This window comes from Zosterops lateralis (assembly GCF_965231275.1).
Source record: "Zosterops lateralis genome assembly, chromosome: 1".
In the NCBI taxonomy this organism is placed as follows: domain Eukaryota; kingdom Metazoa; phylum Chordata; class Aves; order Passeriformes; family Zosteropidae; genus Zosterops; species Zosterops lateralis.
In genome coordinates, this window is record NC_139762.1 from 121247834 (window position 1) to 121272482 (window position 24649).

The 24649-nt window shown below is 39.5% G+C and overlaps 1 protein-coding gene across 1 annotated transcript; it reads left to right on the top strand.

Annotated features, from left to right (window-relative positions):
• Positions 1 to 3442: 3442 nt before the first annotated feature.
• PI15 (peptidase inhibitor 15) lies at positions 3443 to 23739 on the top strand (the record flags this gene model as incomplete). Its single annotated transcript, XM_083879557.1, has 5 exons — positions 3443 to 3715; positions 19120 to 19238; positions 19456 to 19588; positions 19752 to 19867; positions 23604 to 23739. The coding sequence occupies 5 exons, from the start codon at positions 3443 to 3445 to the stop codon at positions 23737 to 23739; spliced, it is 777 nt and encodes a 258-aa protein (XP_083735683.1).
• Between the last annotated feature and the right edge of the window lie 910 nt (positions 23740 to 24649).

The following is a 24649-nucleotide window of genomic DNA, read 5'->3' on the forward strand; positions in this document are numbered from 1 at the left end:
GTAGATGTTTTCTAGTGAAACCTGGAAATCTAGTCCATTTCCTAGAACTGAGTCTTTCAGAAGATAAACTAAGATGTTTTTCTTTCTTAGTTTCTTCTACATTCTTTCTCATTCTTGATTATATAACTTTTCTCACTGGTAACTTTTGCCGACACTAAACACAAGAATTACTATCCTTTATTTTTTTCCAGGCTGCTCAGTAACCACGTTGTGGCCATCTTGGCTGGTACATTCTGTACTTAATTAGGATTAAAGATATTTTGACTCATTCAAAATCTCACTAATGCTCTGTCTCTGGCCTGTAATGGCCTTTTATCACAAGTCTGATTGTTTGCATTGTCTTTTTGGAGAAGGCTGAAGAGTCAGGAAATAGTTCTTTTTGTGTATATTGCAGTTGGTTCCATCCACTTCTTATTTTTCTCCTTGCAGACATCTTTGATGTGTTTTTTCTTCATTTTAGACATTCCTCTCCTTGGCACAGACCTTCATGGGAACTTTAGTGTGGCTTCATTGGTCTTGCTTGCTAAATTTCATTGCGTATCTGGTGATCGGCTCTTTCAGAAGAAAACTGAACACACATGTGTGTGATTGTCTTCGCTATCTTACTTGTCAAGCCTGAGAGTTACTATCACACTTTCATTACTGGCAATTCCTTCCTGACAACTGACCAGTACAACACACTTGGGTTGAGATACTCTCATGCTCTAAGGCCTTTCACATTCACCATACGCTTTCTGTAATAATGCTTATTAGCATTGCTCACAATGTTTTTTTTTTTTTACGTTTAGGTGAGTAGTTGCAATGACTGCTTGTTGACATGGAAACAAATAATTAGATGGCAAAAGAAATAAAACATTTTTCTCATAAACTGGTCTGTTTGTAGGGAAGTACAGCTCTGTTTTAGAGATGGGAAAGCTATGGCTATTTCACATTTGCTTGTATATCCTTGATGTTCTGGATAGTGCCCTGTATCATAGAAGCCTCCAAGTACTGCCACGAGGTACAAGGAAATAATTGTAGCGCCTTAAAATGTGACTAACTAGTAAAATCTACCCTCTGAACTTGCTGACATGGTAAACTGATGTCTTCCCTTTGATAACATATTGCAGCTCAGATGAAATCAAGGACCTGCAGCAATTTGAAGGAGCTGAGAATTCTTATTATATTCAAACAATGGGAAGATAGTTCCTGACATTAACACGAACAAATATGAACTTCATTTCAGAAGAAAGAAAACTGAATTAAACGAATCATCCAATATCTAGTCTTGCAAGGACAAATTATATCTTCAAGTTTCTTGTATAATCATGCAAAGGAATACCTGCAGCTTAAATAGCAGTTTTGGACAGGCTGGGTATACAATAGTAATGTAACTAATTATGATACTTTATACTTAACACCTTTCATCACAAAGTACATTATCAAACACTAGTCATTTGATCCTTATGACATGTCTGTAGAAGACTATTATGCTGTTGTAGAGATTGCACACAGAGATTAAATGCTTTGGGTTAGGCCACACAGCAAGTGAGCAGCAGAGCCAAAAGGAGAGCGTGAGTGTTGGCTTCCAGCCCTGTGCTCCAACTACCGGACTGCACTTCCTTAATACTTAAATCCCATATTGCCTCTCTAACAGAGCTACTGAAACTTCTGAGCACTCGTAAATTCTGGTGTAATAGCAAACCTGTTGTGTTTCTCCCTCCTAGCTCCTTTATGATGGAACAAAATACTATAATTACACTTTTAAGGGTCTCATTTCAGAGGCTGCCCCAGGTCGCCCAGCCCTGGCGGGGGGTCAGCCTGACATTGTGTCCCCTCCCATACTCTGTCCCCAGCACACAATTGCTGGCTGCTGCTGCTGCTCCTCTGCTCGCTTTCGTCACGGCCTCAGTGTTATGCCCTTAGCTCTGCTGTGTGAGTGGCTGGACCATTCTGTGCTTAAATAACTCCAGCTATAGGCTGGCTAATGGGGAACAGATGTCTCCCTGGCACCGGCCGGAGCTTTCGGTCCTGCCGCTCCCGTAGCTTCTCACTGGCAGGAGTTCAGGTGGCTGCTCTGGGACAGCCTGGAGCCGCCCGGAGCTCTGCCTGTGCTCGGAGGGCGAGGGAGCAGGAGAAGGGGGCGAGCGGCGGGCGGAGCAGCCCTCGGGCGGATGCCGTGCCGGGGATGGATGGATGGAGGGATGGATGGATGGATGGATGGAACGGGAACCGGGGACACGGCGCTGCGCGGGATCTGTTTCCTGGGACCAGGACAACAAACTCAGGTTTGCAAACTCTGCGCCGTGGGGGCTCCGGGAGCTGCGGGAAACAGCGCTTCCCAAACCAGCATGATGCTCTGGAAATGAGGGAAAAAAACCAGCCACGGAGGGAAAAAAAAAAAAAAAAAAAAAAAAAAAAAAAAAAAAAAAAAAAAAAAAAAAGGTAGGTAGGAAATGCCGAATAGAGGGTCTCGCACGCCGCCTCTTTGTGCTGCATCCTGCACCAGGCGGGGGTGTGAGTGAGCCCCCAAAACCCCCACCCTCCCTCCGGGGTGGCACCCAATGGCTGGAGCGCTCGCACAGCCCCTCCCGCCCGCCCGGCTGAGCGGGACCCGCCGGGACACTGCCCGCACCGGCTCGCACGGGCTCCAACATATAAAGGCTGTCAGCGGCTCCTCTGGCCAGAAGCTTCACAACCAGCACAGTTTTGTTCCTTGGAGGGGTGTAATAAGAGACACTTTCTTCACAAAGGTTCATATCATCACATAGGAGAGTGCTATATATACTGGGAGAACAATAGACTGTGCTCTTTTTTTCTTGGTTTTATCCAGAGGTAAGCCATTCAGTTCCATAAGTTTGCTTTGCATGCAGTTTTATCAATGCTCATTGCATTTGGTGAACTTAAGATTTGAATTCTGTTTCTAAGCTGTCCTGCTTTCATGCTGTATATGTTTTCTTTTGCCTACTGTTTTATCTCTGCCACATCATGTCAAAACAGTCCATGACTATGGGACAGGCATAGCCTAGGATGTATTTTTAATTTTCAGTGCAAAACATGATGTGAGGTTTCTTCCAGTCTCCCCATTTAAGATTTACAGTGTGGTCTGTGGACTGATGGGGTGTGATAGCACTGTCACTATTTCAGGAATACTACTAGCTCTCACCATGTAACCAGTGGTATAATGATACTTATGATACTTCATTTGGTGTGTTGTAGTAAGACCATCATCACTTAATACAGGTATTGAAAATTGCTCAGCAACACATGTTCTGCCTGGATTGTTTTTATGATTGAGCTGACAGAATGATTTTTCTGGTCACAGCCTGCTAGTTCACTTTGTCTTGCTACCCAGATGTACAGAATCATATCTTTGGTATCTTCTCTTCTACAGATTTGCTTTCTGCTGCCCTGACTTAAAGCAGAGTACCTCTGTGGCCTATCTGTCTCCTTTGGCCCCACAATGACAGTAATTGCTGCAATCAGTTGTACTCTCTTATTTTCCATTCTCTGTGAAACAAGTGCATTAGTGTTACCCAACTCCACTGACCTATTCCTGTCAGACAATAATTTCACTGACATCAAGACGGCTTTGGCAGCTCATCTGGACTCTGCAAAAATTCCCAAAGCCAGGCGGAAGCGCTACATTTCTCAGAATGACATGATTGCCATTCTTGATTATCATAATCAAGTCAGAGGCAAAGTCTTCCCACCTGCTTCCAACATGGAATATATGGTAAGTGAACTGTTTATTTCAGAGTAAAACAAGCTGTAAATCAGTGATCTAATTTTCTTAAACAAATTGTAATTGTTTAGTTAACTGAATAAATTTTTAAAATCTGTTATTGCTTACTAAAATGTTCTGTCCTTACGTTTTTCAAGCTGCATTAGCTACAACAAGCAAAAGCTAAAATACTGAACTCTGAACCTCTTCTCCTGTTCAATTTTCATGTCTGTGTGTAGTACCAATGAAGTAAGTGAAGTGGTGAGTTAACTGCTTGTTGGCCTGAGGTATAGTGTGTGATCACATGTGAACCAAAGTGTTTAAAGTGATGATCATTATTCCCATAGTTTTTGTGGAGTACACTGAAAGTCATTGCCCTGATGTGGGCAAAAATGTACCCAATGACCATTTCTAATTTATTTCACACATATTACGTATGGAAGGAATATGGTAACACTGTGTATGCAAAGTAATTCATTTGATGCAATGTTTGTCTCTTCTTCATGTGTTTTACTTACAATATACATATTATTTGTGTTCACCTAATACCTTTATCTTTCCATCAAATACAATGTTGCTTTTTAATGTTTCTCTAGTATGTAGGATTTCAATGTGCTCAAAAGAAGTATGTGACAGGACATTTTCCCCTTATTGGAAAATACTTATAGGAAATATCTGTTTCTGCAGGTATGACAGAAGTTACACACTCATTGTGATATCATACTTAGCACTCCTGGCTAAAGCAGTGTTTACTACTTTGTGTTCCAACTTTGCATGCATGCATAATATGGGCTTCTAATATTAAACATAGTTTGTCCAGCTTTTTTTTTTTTTTTTTTACATTGTACTTGAGGTTTTCACACGGTTTTGAAAGTACAGAGAACTTGTGTCAGCCCCATAATAAATGCTTAAAGTCACAGAGCTTCTCATATGACAGCAGAGAGTTAATAGGTTTGAGGAACAGGACACCATCAGCTTGACATAAAAAGGGGATATCAGTAATAACAGCTCCTCCTTTGTAGCAACTAATGACTAACAATTTGGACATGTTTCTATCACAGATGTTACCTAAATCGGGACTTCATCATATAATCTGTTCAGCACATCCCAGCAGCACCTCAGAATGCTGAGTGCTCTCAGAATATTGCAGGATGAAGACCATAGGCTGAGCTTGAAATCTGTTTAAGTGGAAAGGTCAGAGACAGAAAAACCAGAGTGGCCGGAAGTTAAGCTCAGACATAATTTTCATTGCTGTGCTCTCCAGTGGTGCTTCCTTTGATTCTGCATAAATAAACTTTGTTGTAATGTCTGAGGGAATTGCAGCCTACCATACCCTTCCTTGGCTTGTGTGTTTTAGAAATGTGCTCCTGCAGTTTGCTTAAGTGAAGCCAGCACCCTGTCATATTCCCAAGGGTTTTGTAAGTACAGTGTTCTTAGCCTGTTCAGTAAAAAACCCTTGTAAATAGAGAGCAAGCTTCCTGGATTAAATCTGTTTTAATGAACTCAAATACGCAAACTGCCAAGATTTTATCTATATTGGTGGATATTCTGCTGCAGCTTTGCTGCAACATAGATACAAAATCAAGGTTGAAATCATGCTCCTTACAGCTGGCATGCTGTTCTTTTTCTTGCCTTTCTTACTATTGCTTTTGCCAGTAGCAACCAGCCATAGGATGTACTTGTGTTCCTGGCAGCATCAGCCCCATCAGTAGGCTCAAGTGCAAGGACTGAAGGCTTTATTTTACATTTGGTTTTCCAGTCTGAAAGTACTTCCTGACTTCATGCTGCAGAATTCAGATCAGCACCTCAAGGTGTGTAGGTAATGATCCAGAGTGCAACTTGAGCTTGAATCCTCAAGTGGCAGCCACCCCTCTGCCACCAATTCTCTTTTAAAATTGTGTAAGTCTGTGTGTGTCCCATGTAGCTACACAGCAAAAAATGCTCAGTGAGCAACATCACACATGGTGTGCTCTGCCATCTTCTTTGTGGTCATGGCACCATCTATGGAACTTCTTACCTCTCTGACTACAGAAGGATTTTGGTAGGGTGACCTTGAAGATTACATGGAGCTGTAAGTCATGCCAAGACTGGAAACACCTTTATCAGTAACTGAGTTTGCTTTGTCCATTCTTTGGTTTCTGAATAATTTCAGTGTGTGGTGCAGATCTGTTGTGTCTTACAGGGACATGAGGTTGCTGCTGTTATATGAAAAAGTTGTTATGTTTCTCAATGCTTATTTTCCTAAATAAGACAATGACCACATTGTCATTACCAACAGACAACGTGCATTTGTACTTGAAAGAACCTTACAGAGTGTGTGTTCCTTTCCTGAATACTATGGAAAAGTGCCGGGGTAGCGAAGAAAATGGCCTATCCCATTTTCCCTAACAATGACTAAAACGGATGTCACATGTTTGAGAGCTGGAATTGCTTACAGATGCAGTGGATTGTGGAAATCTTTTGTAAGTGTGTTGAAATAGAGGAAAACTAAGCAGTTTGGAAGCACTAGAAAAAGGTATTTTCTCATCTTTTCTCTGTTTACTGTCATAGTAAATTGTGTTTTGTTGTTTTTCTCTAATTCTGTTAGGAGCTGTTCTTCTCATTAATTATTGTATCACATTCTCACTTCTGCGCAGTTCCATTTGCTTTTATTTCCACCTTCCTGGTGGAAATAAAACCCCTTCAGGGTTTGGCTGCGTGGTTTGGTTTTTGTGATTCTAGTTCTCCACACCCAACCTTTTTGTGGGGTTTTCTACTTAACACATTCTGTTCCTCTCCCTGATACAGTCTGCTTCTCACATGGTCAGTGCAGTTGGAGATAATTCACGCTCTTTGGGTGGTATTCTCTCTGCTCTTATTGTCTAGATGGTTTATGTACTGTAGGACTTTGGATGAGATGTCTGGAAGAACAGCTTTGAGTGCATGTGGGTTAGGCAGGGGAAGTTCAGATAAACAGAGGTGGGAAGTTTTTTAATTCCCTTTGGGAGAGGTGTGTCTGAGTGCTGCCCCAGCCTGTTGTTGTACAGAGCCTCCCATGAAAGCAGACAGCTGGGGAGTCAGACATGGTGGGAGGCATTGTGTCAGTCCCAAGTGATAGAAACTGGTGTGTGTTATGCCAGTTACATTTTGGTAAGTCTTTCTGTTGGTTCATTGGTACCCAATGTGTTAGACTTTAAAGTAGTCCTCCTTTTGGTTCTGGTTCTGGACTTGCTGATACCTTCAACTGGAAGTTTTTCTACAGGTACAAATCTAGTCAGTGTATTCGTGAAGGAAAAAGAAAGAAAACAAGAACTTCCAGGCCTATTATGCAGAATTAATGAGTCCTTATTTTAATTTGGACCTTTCTCATCCTAAGAAAGTCTTTACTTGTGCTTCAAAAGCTGAGGGCATACCCGCAGAAAGAAAGGTGACACCATACTTTTGGCCTGACAAAGGGTGAAAATCATCTATTTGTCTTGGCGTATTTTTTGTGGAGAAAGGAGAAAGATTCCATAAAATTCATGATTCAGAAAAAGTGAGGTGTAGAGTTGCCAACACCTGTCTATTGTCAAGAGTATGTTCATCTGTAAATCCAGTGGAAGCATGTGAACAAAGAAATCCCTTTTTCTGAGTGCTAATTCTGTACTATAGAGACCCATGTTGCCTTTCTGGAACATCTCAGCTACTTGGTAGGCCAGTAAATATTTGCGAGATGTTGCCAACTGAAATTTGAGTTTCATAAAGCATCTTCTAGTATGCATTGCTACTATCTTTAGGCTTCTAAAACATTCATTCATGAAAGATCTGTTCCTATGAGAATCAGAAATTATTTTTCCCTTTCCTACAGTCATTCCTGCTTGAGGCCAGTTTCTTCAAAGTCTGTATGGTCTTTGTTGTATCCCACATTACTGTGTTTGTTCAAAAGCTGTTTGAGCAGGTGCTTGCATACAGATATGCTCTTTACAGCTTTGCATGCAGAGACAGTAACTGATATAAGTGGGCCTCGATGAGCACTTAATACCATCCTCCATGGCATTCCCATGCAAAACGAGAATATCTTTTATTTAAGAGTTCTCTAAGGTGATCTAAATAACTCATTGAAGATCCATAGCAAAAGACAAGACATGAGTAGTTTTACTGCTGGCTCTGCAAGGATGAGTCCTGAGCCCAGTATGGATCAACATAGTTATTAGTGGACTGGCAGTAGCATGTCTGAAGTATAATAAAGGAGGATTTCATACTCAAAAGCATGTTTGTTGAATGCTGTCTGAAGATTTTAAGTGCAAAAAGTCCTCTAGATAAACTTGAACCTGCTAATGTTCCAAAGATGTTCAGACACAATTTCAATTCTTTTTTCTTAGTGATATGTAAGTGTGCTTTTATATTTTGGAAAATCTGCCTCTGGTTGAACTTTGTCACTTTGACTCACTTTGTAGAATTCAAAGTAGTAAAAGATTTCCAGACTAGCCTGAAATGTGTTAGTTTATGTACACAGGAGTTATTTCATGTTTCCCATGAGCTGATGGCACAGGAACTGGAAGACAATGGATAATTTCAGCATATTAATTTCTAGTAATTCCACATAAAAGACCATAATAGACTAAACAAAGGAAACGACCTATTGTTGTAGAAGAAAAGTAATTGTGTTCCAAAAGAAGCTCCTGTAGTCCTGTGAAGGAATCCATATGTGTCATGCTGGAAATACGTGCGCTCTGTGTGGCCCAGGAATGCCTCTCTTTTCTGAGGTGATGTATTTGGATAAGTCTTGTCCCAGAAAATTTGCAGGTAACTTCCAAAGTCAGGTCAGAGATGCAAGGTATAACCCAATTAGTGCTCACAAATGCAAATAACTGCCCTATTATTTCACTTTTAAGTTTGCAAGTCTTGATAAAATTATTTTGTTGTCAAGGTGATCCTAAAAATATTCTGTGAATATGCAGTAAGCGATGGGAAAGACAAAGTCAAAAAAAGCCCAGCAAACCTACTTCAAGTTTTCCAGAGTTTCTTTTGTATGGACATGGAAAGGGTGAGTTAGGTTTTCTCTCCAATTCAATAGCATTTCTGATAAACTTTTCAACCTGTATACTTTTTTCCCCCCTTTTTTTTTTTTTTTTTTTTTTTTTTTTTTTTTTTTTTTTTTCTTTTCTTTTCTTTTCTTTTCTGTTTTCAGTGTGGTTTTTTACAGACCATTCTAAATCTTTAAGGACATTTTGTTCTTGAGTCATTTGCCTTGGCTTATTAACATGGTCCCACTGAAATTGTACATGTCTGTGAGTAAGGATTGAAGGGCTAGTTCCTTCAAGATTAATGTCTCATGAGTTGGATAGAGTCTCTTAATTCATGTACTTTATCCCTGGCCTGCTGCAGGACTTCCTTCTGCAATACATACATATGGTTTTCATCTTGTCTGCTGTTGAACACATATAGTGATGCTGTCTTGGTCACATCTCTTGGCAAATACTTTACCTTAGGAATAGAAATTATTTCCAAATGTCTAACATAAATATTTCCCTCTAAACCTCAGATAATTAATCTTTATATGCATTTTTAAACTGCCAATAGAATTTCTATCCTTTTTCATTTCAAAAATTACCCTTTGCACATTTACTGACAGTTTTCTTGGCATTAAGATGCATATTATCTTTCCTTAATTTGCATGTGTATGTCATTACAATACTTCTGCATATTGGATCAAACTACAGTTGTACTCCATTTACAGTTCCTTTGTTAAATTAATGAACAAGACCCTTAGATGTCAAAGAAGATTAGGCCCATCATTTTAACTGTGCATGTCTGAAGATCCAAATGCCATAATGCAATGAAGAATTTACTGTAGAAGTTACTGGCAGCCTACTTTTCCCATTCAGTAGCCGTGTTCCCTTAAATCCTGTACACATGGTAAAGTTTGGAATAGAAGAACCAGATAATGAGTCAGAATACTAAGTTCTTGAGTTCTTGATATGCTTTTCGTCATGCCAGAGCACAAAATAAATGTAAGTATAGTCCACCCCAATCTTCTGGTAGATGAGAGCTCAAGGTGCTTGGAGGTTCCCCAGTGTGGGCCTCCTATCCCAGTCTGCCATGGCTTTTAGCTTGCTTTATGCTGGGAATGCTCAAGGGAAGTAAGAACAAATGAGAAGGGGTAAATTGTGGAATGTGTTCACTGGTTCCAGTTTCTACCTCCTACCCCTTGTTTTTCTGTTTAGCCAATTAAGTATGTCCCTTCTGCGTAGTACCATAACCCAGCACCAGGAGGGTCTGAAGATCATGGGCAAATGAACTCTGGAATAGTGATCCTCTTAGAAAATTAGAATAATATGGAAGGAACTGATGTGGTTCACATGGTTACAGTTCATGCCGTCTGTCTGCATCACAGCATGCAGAGGATGCAGTTGTTTCACAGCAGCCTTTTTCTGCAGTGGAGGCACAACATGGCAACTGACAGTGAGCTGAGAGAAAGCAGGAGTAAATGGAGCTTACTTTCTGCTGATTTTGGCATAATAGAGTTACCTCTCTTTTGCCTCACAGGTGAGTTTATCATCACTTACATATTTCCTAGTGCACTGCTGTCAATAATGCAGCACTGAACTGCTTGGCTATCACTGAGATGGAGGGTGTTGCCCATTTTCCCAGCAGTTTCATTGACAGAAAGCTAGGAAAGCCTGTTCATCTAAGGTCAAATCCAAGTGGATGTTACCGATGAGAAGTACAAAAGCCATTTGTTATGTTCGGAGTGAATGACAGAAGACCTGTTCAAGAGTTGAATGGAAAAGACCCTTCCTGGAAAGCACTCCTTGAAAAATCTGAAAAACTTCCCCAAAAACGCTGTTGTTGATGAATTTCGTGGAAAAGAATGACTGTGTTAAACTTCCATTGGTACTAGAACTCTGTTCCAATATTTTATGCTTAACGATTTTAAAACATCCATCTTGATTGCATTTTAGAAAAGAATATTTACATTATTTAAATTGAGTATTAGCAAAAAGCCTTCTAGGAGTTTAAACAAACAAAAAACAACTTAGTAAAGTCTCAGATAGAAAAGCAGCCTGCCCAGAGGCCTTGGAATTAGACATTCCTTTATTATTAAATGTAGCACCTCTTGAACTTCTTGGCTATAAACAGAGACAGGGCATTTTTCACAAGAATCTTGATCCAAAGTACACAGTACTTTGTTTCATACATGAATGGAGATGATAGTAACCTTAAACTTCTCAACATTTTTGTCCTTTTTCTATACCTGAAAAGATAAATAGTCTGTCACAGGTCTGTGAAAATGTGTATCCTATAGGCAGCAAAAGATAGAAGCCCCAGGATAGCCCCTTGATCGTTTTCTGTGCACAGAATCCCGTCTTCAACTCAGGTGCTTCCGTATATGAATGCATCTGCAGGTGCCCTGGGATGGGGTTGGAGGGGTCTATGTTAATGAAACCGAGAATGAACTGGTTTTGCACATCTTTCTATCTGTCAGTGATATCTGTTAATCTGTATCAAGAGAAAGAATCTTAAATTGAGCTTTCTTCTTCTGAGAATAAAGAACTATTGTTCTTAATCTTTATTCTGCAGAAAGAAGGAGCTTCTATGTGTTTTCTTTTATGTCATGCTGCCACATCATTCTGCTAGAGCTACTTAGAAAATAGTAAGTATTTTCTTTGAAAACTTTTAAAGAAATTAAAAACATTTTTTCTTTTGATGGAAAGCTTCAGTGGTTAGTAACAAAGAAAAGCAAAATGTAGATTTTTTTTCTGTATATAAGAGGAATGAAACACCACAAAACAAATACATTCACATTTTGTGTTTCTAAGAAAATACAATTTGTTCTTATCATGTTTAAAATGATAGAGGTCAGACATGCTCCTTTTCAGACTTCTGACCAGTTGTCAGGGTGACATGGAGCTAGAGTTTGGTCCTTTTTGTTACTACTTCTAAGATAAGCTGTTGCCAATTAAAATATGTCTTGTAGTAGGTTAGAAAAGCACTGAATATTTTAAGATCTATAGCTGTGATATTTAACTTTTCCAAAAGCTAAACAAATAATAGCATGTCAGAGAAGCTTATTGTTATTAAATCTGACAGCATACCAATTTTCTTTATTTCTTGTTGTCTAAAAGCCTGATTCCAAACATGAAAGAAAGTGCAGACAACCTTTAGAAGAAAAAAATTGACTACTAACAGTGGCAAAGGTTCAAATGATAGCACTTTGTGTTTGCACTACATAGACACCTGGGAATATAAACTCCTAAGTAAAACACAGACTTGAATTTTCATAAGAAAAGTATTTCTGGCAATGAGGTTTCTTGGGAATATGTCTGGTGATGCCTGGATTAAGCCAGACCTTCTAATACTGAGCTGCTCAGAAGTGTGACTCACATGTTTGGAGGTTTGGATATATGAGAGTAAATTTACTATGAAACATTGCACAGTTTTACTTTGAGTTGCAGTGGGTTGTTGGACAAGCAGCTTGATGTATTAACCCTCCGTTTATTTGCAAAAGAATGACATACAGAACTGTGATTCCCGTTAAGGTATTTTTCTCTAGAGGGTAGACTGGCAATTTTCTGTGTAAGCTTTCTAATTATTACCTACTGCATGTGAGAAAGTACCTGCATGTGTGGTAGCACCAACTACAATATACACACAGAAATTTCTCACAGGTGACTGTTGAGATAAAAAAATAAAATCATATTCTTAGAGAGAGAGAGTCTAGAGTCCAAATGATTTCAGAGCCTAAATAAATATATAACGTTTGCCACATCTCTCTGTACGTTCCAATGAGCTCATATGTTTTCATCACACAGTATGTAGCAAAAAAAGTGGGAGCAAAAAGACGAGTCTCTTTCAGTCATTCTGCTGTAAAAGCATGCAGGCAGAAGGGCTGTTGGGTTGTTTTATTAAGCTTTCTGCCAGATTTGGGGCAGTGGACATGGTGGGGGGTCTTACAGAAAGTTTCTAAACCTGAAAATGCTATAGGTTTGACTACATGAAAGAGAAAGGGAGCAAAGGACTCCTGTGTGCCCTGCAGGCTGCTGTGGGATTTGAGACAGGCGCCGCACGCGCGGTGGTGTGAGCGGGGCAAGGCTGGGTGACCCATGAGGACAAGACCTGTGTGTTGGAGGGTAGCAGCCTACATCTGCTAATCCGCTCTGGGACTCGCACAAGCAGCTGTGGAATGCAGCTGCACAGATGGACTGGACATGTTGGATTTCATCCCTTGGCTTCACAGTGTTTTTATCAGAGGAAGAAATTGCTTGAGTCAAGGTTTTCTTCTTTCTCGCTTGCTGCCATTCTGGAAGTAAAAGCTTTTGATCTTCAGCTAGGCAAACAAAGAGAAGCAGGGGGCTACTGGAGAGTAAAATAATATGTTTGAGGTGGAAAGGCTAGTTTTTTAACTGATCATTGCTGAAATAAGGTCATACTGGCCATCTTTCTGAGAAGCCTAAGAATTGCTGTAGATTTGTTTGTGTGAAATAACAATCTGAGTATCACTAGTATGAATCCACAGTAAACATATATTAATGAAAAATAAGATGCCAAGACTGGAAAACAAATTGCCAGTTTTTATTGCTTCAAATGTAGTTTGTTGCCATGCACCTCGCTTCAAATTGCGTATCCTAGTGTTTAATTTGCCCTCTCTTCATGTAACTGCACTTGTGTAAAGAAGCTGTTACAGAAGGGAGTGGTTAAAACAGTGAACTTCACCTGTTTGCACTGGATTTGTCTTCACATCTCTACCCTGTGTTTGTCACTTCAGCTGTACAGTTGGTGGCAGTCAGCTGCAGGTCTGCTGTCCTGGCATTGTGGGCAGCAGCTCTGACTCAGGGAATTCCTAGAAAAATGTAGTGAGTGACCAGGGTGTGTATATTCTGCTTAACGTACTTTTTTTACCATTGAGAAATATGCATAGTATTAGCTTTCCTGATATGTCATTAAAAAAAACCAAACCTGCAACAAACAGACCAAACATAAACAGTTAGATACTGAGGGCTGCTGCTGGTATTTAATATCCAGAGCGATTCTCTGCTGAGGTTCTCTTGTGCTCTTTTGCAAGTTAGGAGAGCTTCCCTGTTACTGGCAATAAAAATGACTGGGAAAGATTAAAGATCATGATGGCAAAAGAAGAATGAAAACACAGGTTTGGATTGCTCAGGTGTTTTACAGCGATCGTTAGCACAGTCCTAAGGCTACCAGGTAGAAAAAATATCTTTACGGACTCCACAATTAGCCCACATCTTCTGTCTCACAATCTGTCTCCTGGTGCTGTCAGGGAAGAAACACTCTTACTTACCACATCTTATTTCATATTTTGTTTGTGACACTGAGGGCTGCAAATTTAACATCTAAAAACATCCAGTTTACCCACAGATTTGCACACAGAATGGGAAAATAAATAATACAGTGTATGGCTGCGTATTCTGTTTTCTTTGTATTTAAATCACAAATTCTTGCTCTCTGTTGCCATTAATAATAATTTCAGAGTGTTTGCAGAGACGAGGTCATTGGCATTTGAGTGATTGGGTTTGTCTCCTAAGACATTTATTGCACAGTGTGTCAAGAAAAAGCTCTATTTAAATGATTGAGGTCTACAATTCTGCCTGCAATGAAAATGAGCAGAACCATGTTTCTATGTTCCAGTTATAGTTAAAAATTGTCATGTACACAATTCCTCAAATTAAAACATAGGTATCAAAGTAGGAAGGGGACAGCCAATTATTTTTCATCAAATGTTGTGCACAGATCTTTGTAGTATTGTAGTTGTTTCTTTTTTTTTTTTTTTTTTTTTTTCATCTTCAGAATGTTTATTCAGTTTCACTACGGTTTTAATACCTAAGAGCATAATTGTGACCAGGACCTCCTGTTCCAACCAAGCACAAAAGGGCAATTTCATCCTTTTTACGTGGAAATTATCTAAGAACAACTGAGAGACAGCTATAGAGATAGCTATAAAAAAGAGAATGCATGAGGGAACTGTGACCCCCAATATTAAAAGCCTTTCCTTGGTGAAGGAAACCCACTTTTTGGTCTTCAAGAAATTTCATTCAACATGAAAGAGATTTTGCTTTACACTCTATTGCTTATTACACATATTGGGGATTAAATATTTTACTTTTTGTTTACAGAGGGAAACAAACAAAATCTAGGATGAGATTATGGCTCACTGGCAAAATTCCTGCTGACTGGATTATTGCTAAAATTTTACTCCTAACTCTCCTCAGCAAGCACATGCTGTGTGAGTGCAGAGAACACCCCACAGCTGCCTCATGGAATGCTCTCAGGGGTTGAATCTCCCCATGTAGAAACACTGTCCTGTTCCTTATGTTCAGTCCTCTTGAGAATTTCCAAGTGAGATGTAGTTTGGAAGTGTTGTTTTGCAGGGAGCAGTACAGAGAGCAGAGTCAGGGAGCTTTCTAGGAAAATAATCTTTGGCTCAAGAAAGAAAAATAAATTGGCCAAAGGATGTTAATTTGAAGTTGTCAGTGGAAGTGTGGTGACACACTTTAACTCTATTGTGGCTCAGTTAGACCCAGCTGAGAAGTTTTCCATGGGAAAGCTGGGAAGGTTTCCATGCTGGACTAAATCAGTGATCTGGAGTTTGTGGGGGGGTCTTTATACTGGGTAGAAGGTGACTTCCTCAACTACTCGCAACCTAGCAAATGAAGATTACCTGTCCCTGGGGAGTGGATGATCATAGTTTGGCACTGGGGGTTTGCACGATCAGCATTTCAGGATGAATCACTGTCTTAGATCTTAACCCACTGAGAATGGAAATCTTTCTTCTTTTTCTGTTCTACAGTTCTGTGGTCATGTCAGACAGCTTTATCAGATGTGTTTAATAGGCACATTGGATTGTCCATATTTTGGAGTTTGTAATTTAGTTTATCACTCTGTTTCTTTTAAATTCTTTGCTAATTAGCTGGAACTTTTTAATTTCTCCTTTTACAGAAACTGTCCCTCTCACTTTCAAGTTACTTAAGTTTCTCTTTTTAGGATGTATTTGCATTTCTTAGTATGTTGTTTATCTATGAACAACAATGAAGCCACATGGCTTCAAAATCCAAATGTCTTTGCTCTGTTCTTTTACATGCCCAAAACAGGGGACTGAACTGTGATAAAAATTGGTACAACTGTGGACTCAGGATCTGACTTTTTTTGAAAGAGTGAACTAATGGCATAGTCTCTTAAAATAATTTGGGCCATTATGAGATAATATTTTTCACCTTCAACCTGTATTAGTTGTTTGCCTTTTTATAGAATCATAGAATAGTTTGGTTTGAAAGGGATCTTAAAGATCATCTGCCAACCCCCCTGCCATGGGCAGGAGCACCTTCCACTAGACCAAGTTGCTCAAAGCTCCATCTAGCATGGCCTTGAGCACTTCCAGGGATGGGGCATCCACAACTTCTCTGGGCAACCTCTTTTGGTGCTTCACCACCCTCACACTAAAAAATTTCTTCCTAATATCTAATCTAAACCTAGCCTCCTTCAGCTTCAAGCCATTCCCTCCTGTTCTATCACTTGATCCCACTGCAAAAAGTCTCATTCCAGCTATTTTGTAGGCTCACTTCAGGTGCTGAAAGACTCTATAAGGTCTCCCTAATGCATTCTCTTCTCCTGGTGATCATTTAGAGCTAGTCTTACAAGGACTAAGACCACCTTTTCATCTGAAAAAATGAAGTAAATAAAATAAGGAAGGTGAGGCAATTGACTTCTTCCATGAAATACAAATTATTTACATAGCAGTAGGGGACTCTATAGAGGCTTTTCACTAGCCTGCTAATAAAAGAATGGAGGAAATTTAAAGGTGCTGTATATGCTCCCCTCCCCCTTATTCCTTAGTCAGAAGTTATTTTCCTTCTCTTTATTTCTAATTTTTTAGGTTTGCCAAAAATTTAATCTGTACAGTGAGGGATCAAGAGTGAATAGATAATGGAAAGCAGAACATACTATACTTGACAAACTCACGACATTTTAACTGAATTTGAAATAACATCCAAAACCTTACCAATCCAATGCTGCAGATGATTCCTGATAACCAGAAATGAAGCTCAAGAGAAGCAAAAGTGAACTAGAAATGCCCTCTCTGTCCAAGGCAGGGGCTGTGCCTTGTTTAGAGAGTGTTAATAGTGAAAATCTAGTCCATTCTTCACATTTCTTTCAAACACCCAACATGCTATTTTGCGAGGCAGTTCAGTACACAAAAATGTGCTGGGTGGAAATCAGGATGTTGGCGCTGTTTGTGCGAATACAGTGCACATTTAGATTATGTGGGAGTGCAGACAGGTCACTTGGGAGCAAACACGCAAACCTCATGTTCAGCCTCCTGGCAGGAGCACTTGTGCCAGAAGCGTGATTAATCCCAGCAAAGGAGGGTGTTTATGGGGTGTCACAGTCCTGGCAGAGCAGCCCCTTATGGATGCACACCAGGCAGCTGTGTTTGGACCCACGTGCTGGATCCGAGAGCTCCTCTGCTCTCCTGGGCCTGGGCAGGCTCCAAATGCTGGCTGTGGCCCCAGCCTCTCAGGCACACTCCCCAGGCACTCTTTTATGTTTATACCTACTCTTTAAGCCCTCTTTTTGGGCTATACCACCGCTGTACCACAGGGATTATAAAGAGGTTTTTATACACTGGCCACATGCAGCTAGTAAACTTAATGGCAGAGATACAAAGCAGAAGAAATGTTTATGCACAATTTTCTTCGCCTTAAGCCCTAAAGCATATCCTGGGTTTTGGATTTTTTATCTCTAGCTCCTCCAAGAAACTCCCATAATTTTTCAGAGCTGGAGTCTAAGCGTTCCCTGGCTTGAAGAGTACTCCTTTGTAGCATGCTTCTTCTTAAGACTTCTGTCTTTTGTCCTTGTACTAGCAATTTGCTTTGACTTTGTTCTGGAAAATTTTCTGAACAGGTGTAAAATAAATCTCTGCTTTAAGCACCACCCATTTTACCATCCCTAAGGTGGTTCTGCTTGAATGGAAAATGATTTGTGTTAAGGAGTCTTACTGGTGGTCTCTATTGTGCTTATTCACCTTTGATAGATGAGATACCTTTTCCACTCCATATTTGCAAAAGCTTGGTTTAGTGATCTAGCAATTTCATAACATTTACTAAATTTTGTCTTTCTCACTAAGAGAAATTTCACAAAGTACTAGAGTTAGGGCATGATTTTTTGTCCCGGTCAGTGATCAGTGTTTTCACTCTTCGGATTTGGGAAATAAAAAATGAATTCAGTGTTAGAAATCATTATTAGATCATACTATGGAAAATATATGTGATGTGGGCCACTTTACCCTTTGATAAGTTTGTTTCTGACTTTGGCTCTTATTTCATGCCTCAGAGAGCATACTCTTTATGTCATAGCCACTCAAGAGCTATGAGTTTGTGTTTGTGTTTAAAAAGCACTGATGGTCTATGTAGGCAATTTTACCACATTCTGTTCTGCCTTTCTACTTGCAATTCACTACAACTGTTCTGCACCTAAACACTCCACCCAGGGTATTCCAAATATACATGTAATTCCAGAATCTTCAGCCTACTTGGGTATCCCTTAAACACTAAGTTATACTAGGATTTGTGTGCACTTGTAATGTAACAGTGCATTCTTTATCAGGAGTTCCAGTAGTGCAGTAGGTTGTGTTGCCAATATCTCCATTATTTCTGAGACAAACCTGTCTTTCTGTGGAGAAAACAGCAGAGTTACAAATCAGGCATGTAATTGAGCAGGCAAAACATATAAAGGAGACAGTGTTTAAGTTCACTTGTCATGTTCCAAACATTGGAGAACTTAAGAAGTCAAATTGTCTATTCTTACAGAGCAGTTATCTTTTTATATCAGGCAGTGAGCAGTGCCAGTTCCTGTGCAGAATAAAGTAGTGAAATCCATACTGCACCTGGAAACTACCCATAGTCTTTGCCTTTTTGGAATCCCTTTCTTGACCTTGTGACCTCAAATATGAAGAGCTGCCACACACATTGTCTCTGGCTATAGATATTCCTGAGGTCCTATTTCAAATGTGTTGCGGTTTTGTGGGGTATAATACCTGTGCTGAATTGTTCTTCCCTGTGTTCCTCTCCTTCACTTTCTATCTGAGTCTCAGCCAACATTTCACTCCTCTCCACAGATGGATCTCATCAACAAAGAAGGGAAAATGGTAGAAGAATGCCTGGTTGGTAAAGGGCTTTTTCAGAAAAAAAGGGAGAGATTGTAATACTTAGCTTTCTCAAATGATGTGGGCAGAAATTCTGTCCAGCCATAGGGCAAATCCCACTGGATTCTGTACATGCTGCTCCACAGTTCTCTTCTTATTTCCAGATCTGATGTGTTACGATAGCATATTTGTGGGTTAAGGTACTTGCTTCTTTTGTTCTAGCACTATGATCATTGTCTTTTTTTTTTTTTTTTTTTTTTTTTTCTGTTCTACTACTAAGGATACTTTATTTTTTCAGGTTTGGGATGAAACTCTTGCCAAATCTGCTGAGGCTTGGGCTGCTACATGCATTTGGGACCATGGACCTTCCTATCTTCTGAGATTTTTGGGCCAGAACTTGTCTGTAAGAACTGGAAGGTAAGAAGATACCCTACAAAACAATTATTTTGTCAGCCTTTCAACAACCTTTGAGATCCAGATATTGGACTGATGCAAGTGTCATCCAGTATTCTATGTTCTGTATCTGTCAGTGTTCATTTGGGTTAAGAATATTATTGCTTAATACTCTGCCCCTAGTGATGTGAGGAGAAATCTAAAATGACATGTTTTTCTTTCTGTGTTTAAACAAACCCAGGTATCGGTCTATTCTCCAGCTGGTAAAGCCATGGTATGATGAGGTGAAGGATTATGCTTTCCCTTATCCTCAAGATTGCAACCCTAGGTGCCCGATGCGATGTTATGGACCCATGTGCACCCATTACACACAGGTTATATAAATTATTTTCCTCTATTCAAAGTCTCATGTCCAAAGCTGGACTTCCCTATGATGTATTTATACCCCTCTCTCTCAAATAAATGTATATCTATATCTATATGTATGTCTATATTCCTTTTCAATTTGGACTTCACCAATAATAAATATTTATTCAGATGGTTTGGGCCACTTCCAATCGTATGGGCTGCGCAATCCACACGTGCCACAATATGAACGTCTGGGGATCTGTTTGGCGGCGAGCTGTTTACTTGGTATGCAACTATGCCCCAAAGTGAGTTGCTCTCTTTTATTTTTGTTTATTTTTATCCTTTGTGCATGTTTTGGTCCTCTCATAGGACTGCTTACTCCTTTTTCTGCAGCATGACCTCTTTTTGTGCTTTTTTCTGTGGGCTGCTCCTTTGTTCAAGCTTTCAATCTGAACATATAGAAATGTATGACTTTGGTATAGAAGGAAGAAAAGGAATCAACTTGATGTGTGTGGAACAAAACAAAAAACTTGTTTTATTGCTGTTATTATTATTATTTTTATTATTATTTTCTTCCTTCTTTGTGCTGACTTCACTTTACTTTGAATTCCTTATTTCTTCACTCTTTTATACATAGGTGTGATGAGCTAGACTTCCTCAGGTAAGCAATCCCACCGTAGATCAGGCTCTTGATTTACTGATGTGTGGGCCTAGGTAAACCTTATGAAATTTAGTATGGCCAAACACACCTGGATTGGGTTAATCCAAGCACAGGTACAGGCTGGGTAGAGAATGAATTGATAACAGCTCTGAGGAGAAGGACTTGTGGGTGTTTGTAGATGAAAAGCTCAATATGACTGAGGAGGGCACGCTTGCAGCCTAGAAAGCCAAAAATATCCTGGTCTGCATCAAATAGATGTGCCCAGAAGGTGATTCTTCTCCTCTGCTTTGCGCTCCACCTGGAGAGCTGCATCCAGTTATGGGGTCCTTAGCACAAGAAAGACATGGACCTTTTGGAGCAGGTCCAGAGGAGAGCCACTAAATTGATCAGGGCTAGAATAGCTCTCTTAGGAAGGCAGGCTGAGAGAGTTGGGGCTCTTTGGCCTGGAAAAGAGAAGCTCAAGAGAGTCCTTGTATCAACCTACCAGTACCTAAAGGGGTCTTACAAGAAAGCTGGAGTGCAGATTTTCACAAGTGCATGTAGTAATAGGACAAGAGGGAATGGCCTTAGTTTAAGGTGGGTAGGTTTAGATTAGACATTAGGAAGAAATTCTTTACTGTGCAGGTGGTGAGACATTGGAACAGTTCACCCAGAGAGGCTGTGGACTCCTGGAGGTATTCAAGACCAAACAGGATGGGGTTCTGAGCAGCCTGGTCTAGTGAGAGGTTCCTGCCTGTGGCAATGGGGTTGGAACTAGTTTGTCCTTAAGGTTCCTTCCAACCCAAACCATTCTGTGATTCATTCTGTGATACATGTTTTTAACTTTGCTTATGACCATGCCACATAATCCATAGCATTGCTTCTCTATAAAGTCCATCAGACTAAGCTCCATGTATGCAATTCCATCTCATCTTGCCTTCCTCATTAGGATCTGTTGAAACACAGGCCATAGAAACCCATAGGTGGCTCTATATCCCAAAACTTCCAGAGGTCTGCATTAGGTTGAAATGCAGAAATTAATTTTCTGCCAGCATTTCCTAGACATCATCCCAAGCTTACACTTGGCTGCAGAATGAGTCAGTGAAGTGTGGCTCTGGGAGAGCCTCAATTTGCGGTCTGGTTTGCACCACTGTTGCAAAAGCTGCACAGACGGCCTAAGTGGCTGCTCTCTCTGACTGTGTGTTAGGCAAAGACATAGTTCTGTATAGGGGCCTGAGTATAATTCATTGGGTATGTTTTCCATAAACTCTTGGTGGCACAGGTCCATTTGTGGTAAAGAATATGCAAGAATATGTCATTACTCTAGCTGTTACATGAGTAAAAGAATTTTTAAAGGTTTTGCAACTGAAAGAAAGATAGGATTTTGTAAGAAAACTTGAGGGAAAAAAAAACCTTTGGAAATCAAGGAGATTTCTCTGTCCTTTTGTCTTTAATATTTACTGGAAAAGGATGGTAAGAAATGAATGTGGGGGAGCAAAGATTAAGCAGCAAAATCTGTATCTGACTTAAAGCTCTACAACATGGACAAGATGAAATTAGTTTCTAAGAGAATTTTTAAATGAATATTAACTTGAAAAAAAAGTTTAAAATTATAAACTTTCTGGAATACTCATCTTATTTTTATATATTAGAATAAAATGGATTTATAAATTAGGCTTTTTTGGAAACTGATTTAGTGTTTGTGTACCAGTTACCAATGAATTAATGACATTTTATATTTTCTGAGTCTAAAATGCCCTCAGCTTCTCAAACAGCAAACCAAAGCCTGAAGTTGCAAGCTCTTTCTCTGTGTGAGATTTTGAGTAGACCTTTCAGTCACAGGAACTGGAATCATGATTTTCACATCTACTTCTTGCAGAGTCACAAAAATTGTATTGAGTTGTCTTCCCTGAATTAAGTTTGTATTTCTAGATTTCATTGAGTTAAGGGCATTGGGCTTAGAGTCTTTGGGCACACATGCAGAAGTCTCTTTGCCACTCAGTAAAGTCTGTGTCCTTCTGAGTAACCAGCACATGAGAAACTCCTCTAAAGAGGAAGTGTATATTGGAGCCCCAATCTGAGTTATTAAGGTTGGAATTTGGCAAAGATTTAGGATTTAGAACTCCAGTAATTTTCCCTGATGCCGTGCTGTAACATTGAAAAATATTTATGCTTCTGATGCGAGTGAAAACCTCTAAAGTTAAGGAGGATAATCACAGTTTAGAAAGGCCCCAGATTATCTAGCAGTCTCACACAAATCCACCATGTGTTGCATAGAAAATGAAGCAAAAAGCAGTTTTCGGCAAACTCTGGATTTCCATATCTGTTATCAGACTAAATATATTTCCTGAGCACTTAGTCTGCTGTACCCATTTGGAAGAGAAGTAGGAATGAGCAAATTATTTGGGATTCCTACTTTCTTCCAAGGCACAGCCCAGACCAGGGCTTTTGATCCAGTGTTACTGGCTGGGAGATGGGGGATGACAAAATGTTTCATAAATAATTGCATTACTCACTGCTATTCCACGTCACATGCAAACTAAAGGAAAGTTCTCTGCTCTGTGAGACATAACATTTAAATAAAAATCTAATTTTAACTTTCTGCCTACATCATGAGTATTACATGATTCTCTAAAAGTCTGTGGTTTTTATATAAACCCCTAAAAGTCTGAATGTGTTTTTCAGATGTTCCTAGATGTTTCAGAGTTACCTTTTTTCATATGATGACCCTCCAGACTTTGTACCGATTTCCCTGTAGGGTCTATTGCACACCTCTGTTCACCAGACAGGAGCCCTCCTTCTCCTCTCATTTCCATCTGTGAGACCTCTGGAAGTGCCCCAGTCCAGGTCCTTTTAATATATTACTGGTGAAAATAGTTTTTATTAATTCAGCCTCAGAGCTCCACATGTGAACCTAGGGTAGTGCAACCCAAGAGTAAGGTTTCACTCAGTTTGTTTTTCTATTTCCAAGCACAAGCTTTTGAGATAACTGCCAGACAAAAATGTGCTCAAGGAAAACCTTGCACCAATGCCTATTTTGCTATTTTTCGAAAATAATAGACCTCCAGTAAAAAATATTCTGTCATGGGATCGGAGAATCAAAAATCACTTGGTTGTAGCATAAGCAAGAACACTGGGACTTCACCACTGAGGCTAAAGGATGTGGAATGGATACTACTGGCCTGAATTCACATGGTCATTTTCCTGCTCGTTTTTGGGAATTACTATATCAATGTTTATCAGCAAACTACAGAAATAAACTAATGTCATGTTTTTAGTGACAGAGCATTTATGGGAGATCAGGGGAGACATTCACTTTAATTACTCAAAACAAGTATGGTTAGTGATTTTTTCTTCCATTCTGAAATTATTAAGCATTCTTTTTCATTTTTTATTTTCAGGGGGAATTGGATTGGAGAAGCACCATATAAAGTAGGAGTCCCATGTTCAGCTTGTCCTCCAAGCTATGGAGGTTCTTGTATCGACAATCTTTGTTTCCCAGGAGTAACATCAAACTACTTATACTGGTTTAAATAAGTTAAGGTTAACATTATTTTAAAGAAAACTCACAGATGAGTAACAAGAACCTTGTGTATTGAATTTTGCACATACTATATATAGAGAGATATTGTAATAATACTCTGATATTTTCTTTTTGTATGCTTTTGTATAATTAGCTTTCAAAGTACAGTATAATTTGATCTTAACACTTTGGGATTTAAGACTCACATTATCCCTTTTAGATTACCATTTTGTCAAAGGAGAGCAAACTCATTTTGATCTTAGTAAGTGTAGCTTCCTGAAGATTAGATTATATTAAAAGCACATCAGAAGATAGAATATTACTTCCTTTAAAAAAACATAGCTCTAGAAAGAGAAGGGTCGTTGTTTAATACTGTGCTTTAAAAACGGAATGTGACATGCAAAGCAACAAATTGTCCTCACACTCCCAATGGTTCCTCCTGTTTACATCTGTGCTTTCACCTGCAATGTCAATGGGACACTGAGCAGAGGAAAACATATGTGCAAGAGAAACTGCAGGATATTACCTACCTCATGCACAGCATCAATTCATTCATTTCAAGAGTTCAGCGCATGGCTGCTGCTATCACGTGTCTGTGTGCAGACCGAAATATTAAAGAGAATGAGGAACCACACTGACTAAGATCAAGTGGCTGTTAACTCACATGCCTAAAGTCTTGTCTGGATGGAAAGCTACGTCACTTCGAAAATACTGGTAAAACAGCACAGCTTGACTCTACCTGCCTGTATTTCTGAACACAGCCATAGTTCTATAATGGTGCTTTACAGGAGTATATTTATTCTTTTACAGGAGGAAATATGTTGCTACAAAGCAATATACATCAATACATGACATCTATAGTGTTTTTTACACTGTAAGTTTGCCAGTATATATGTTAACCTCTGACTGAAATTCAGTTGAGAA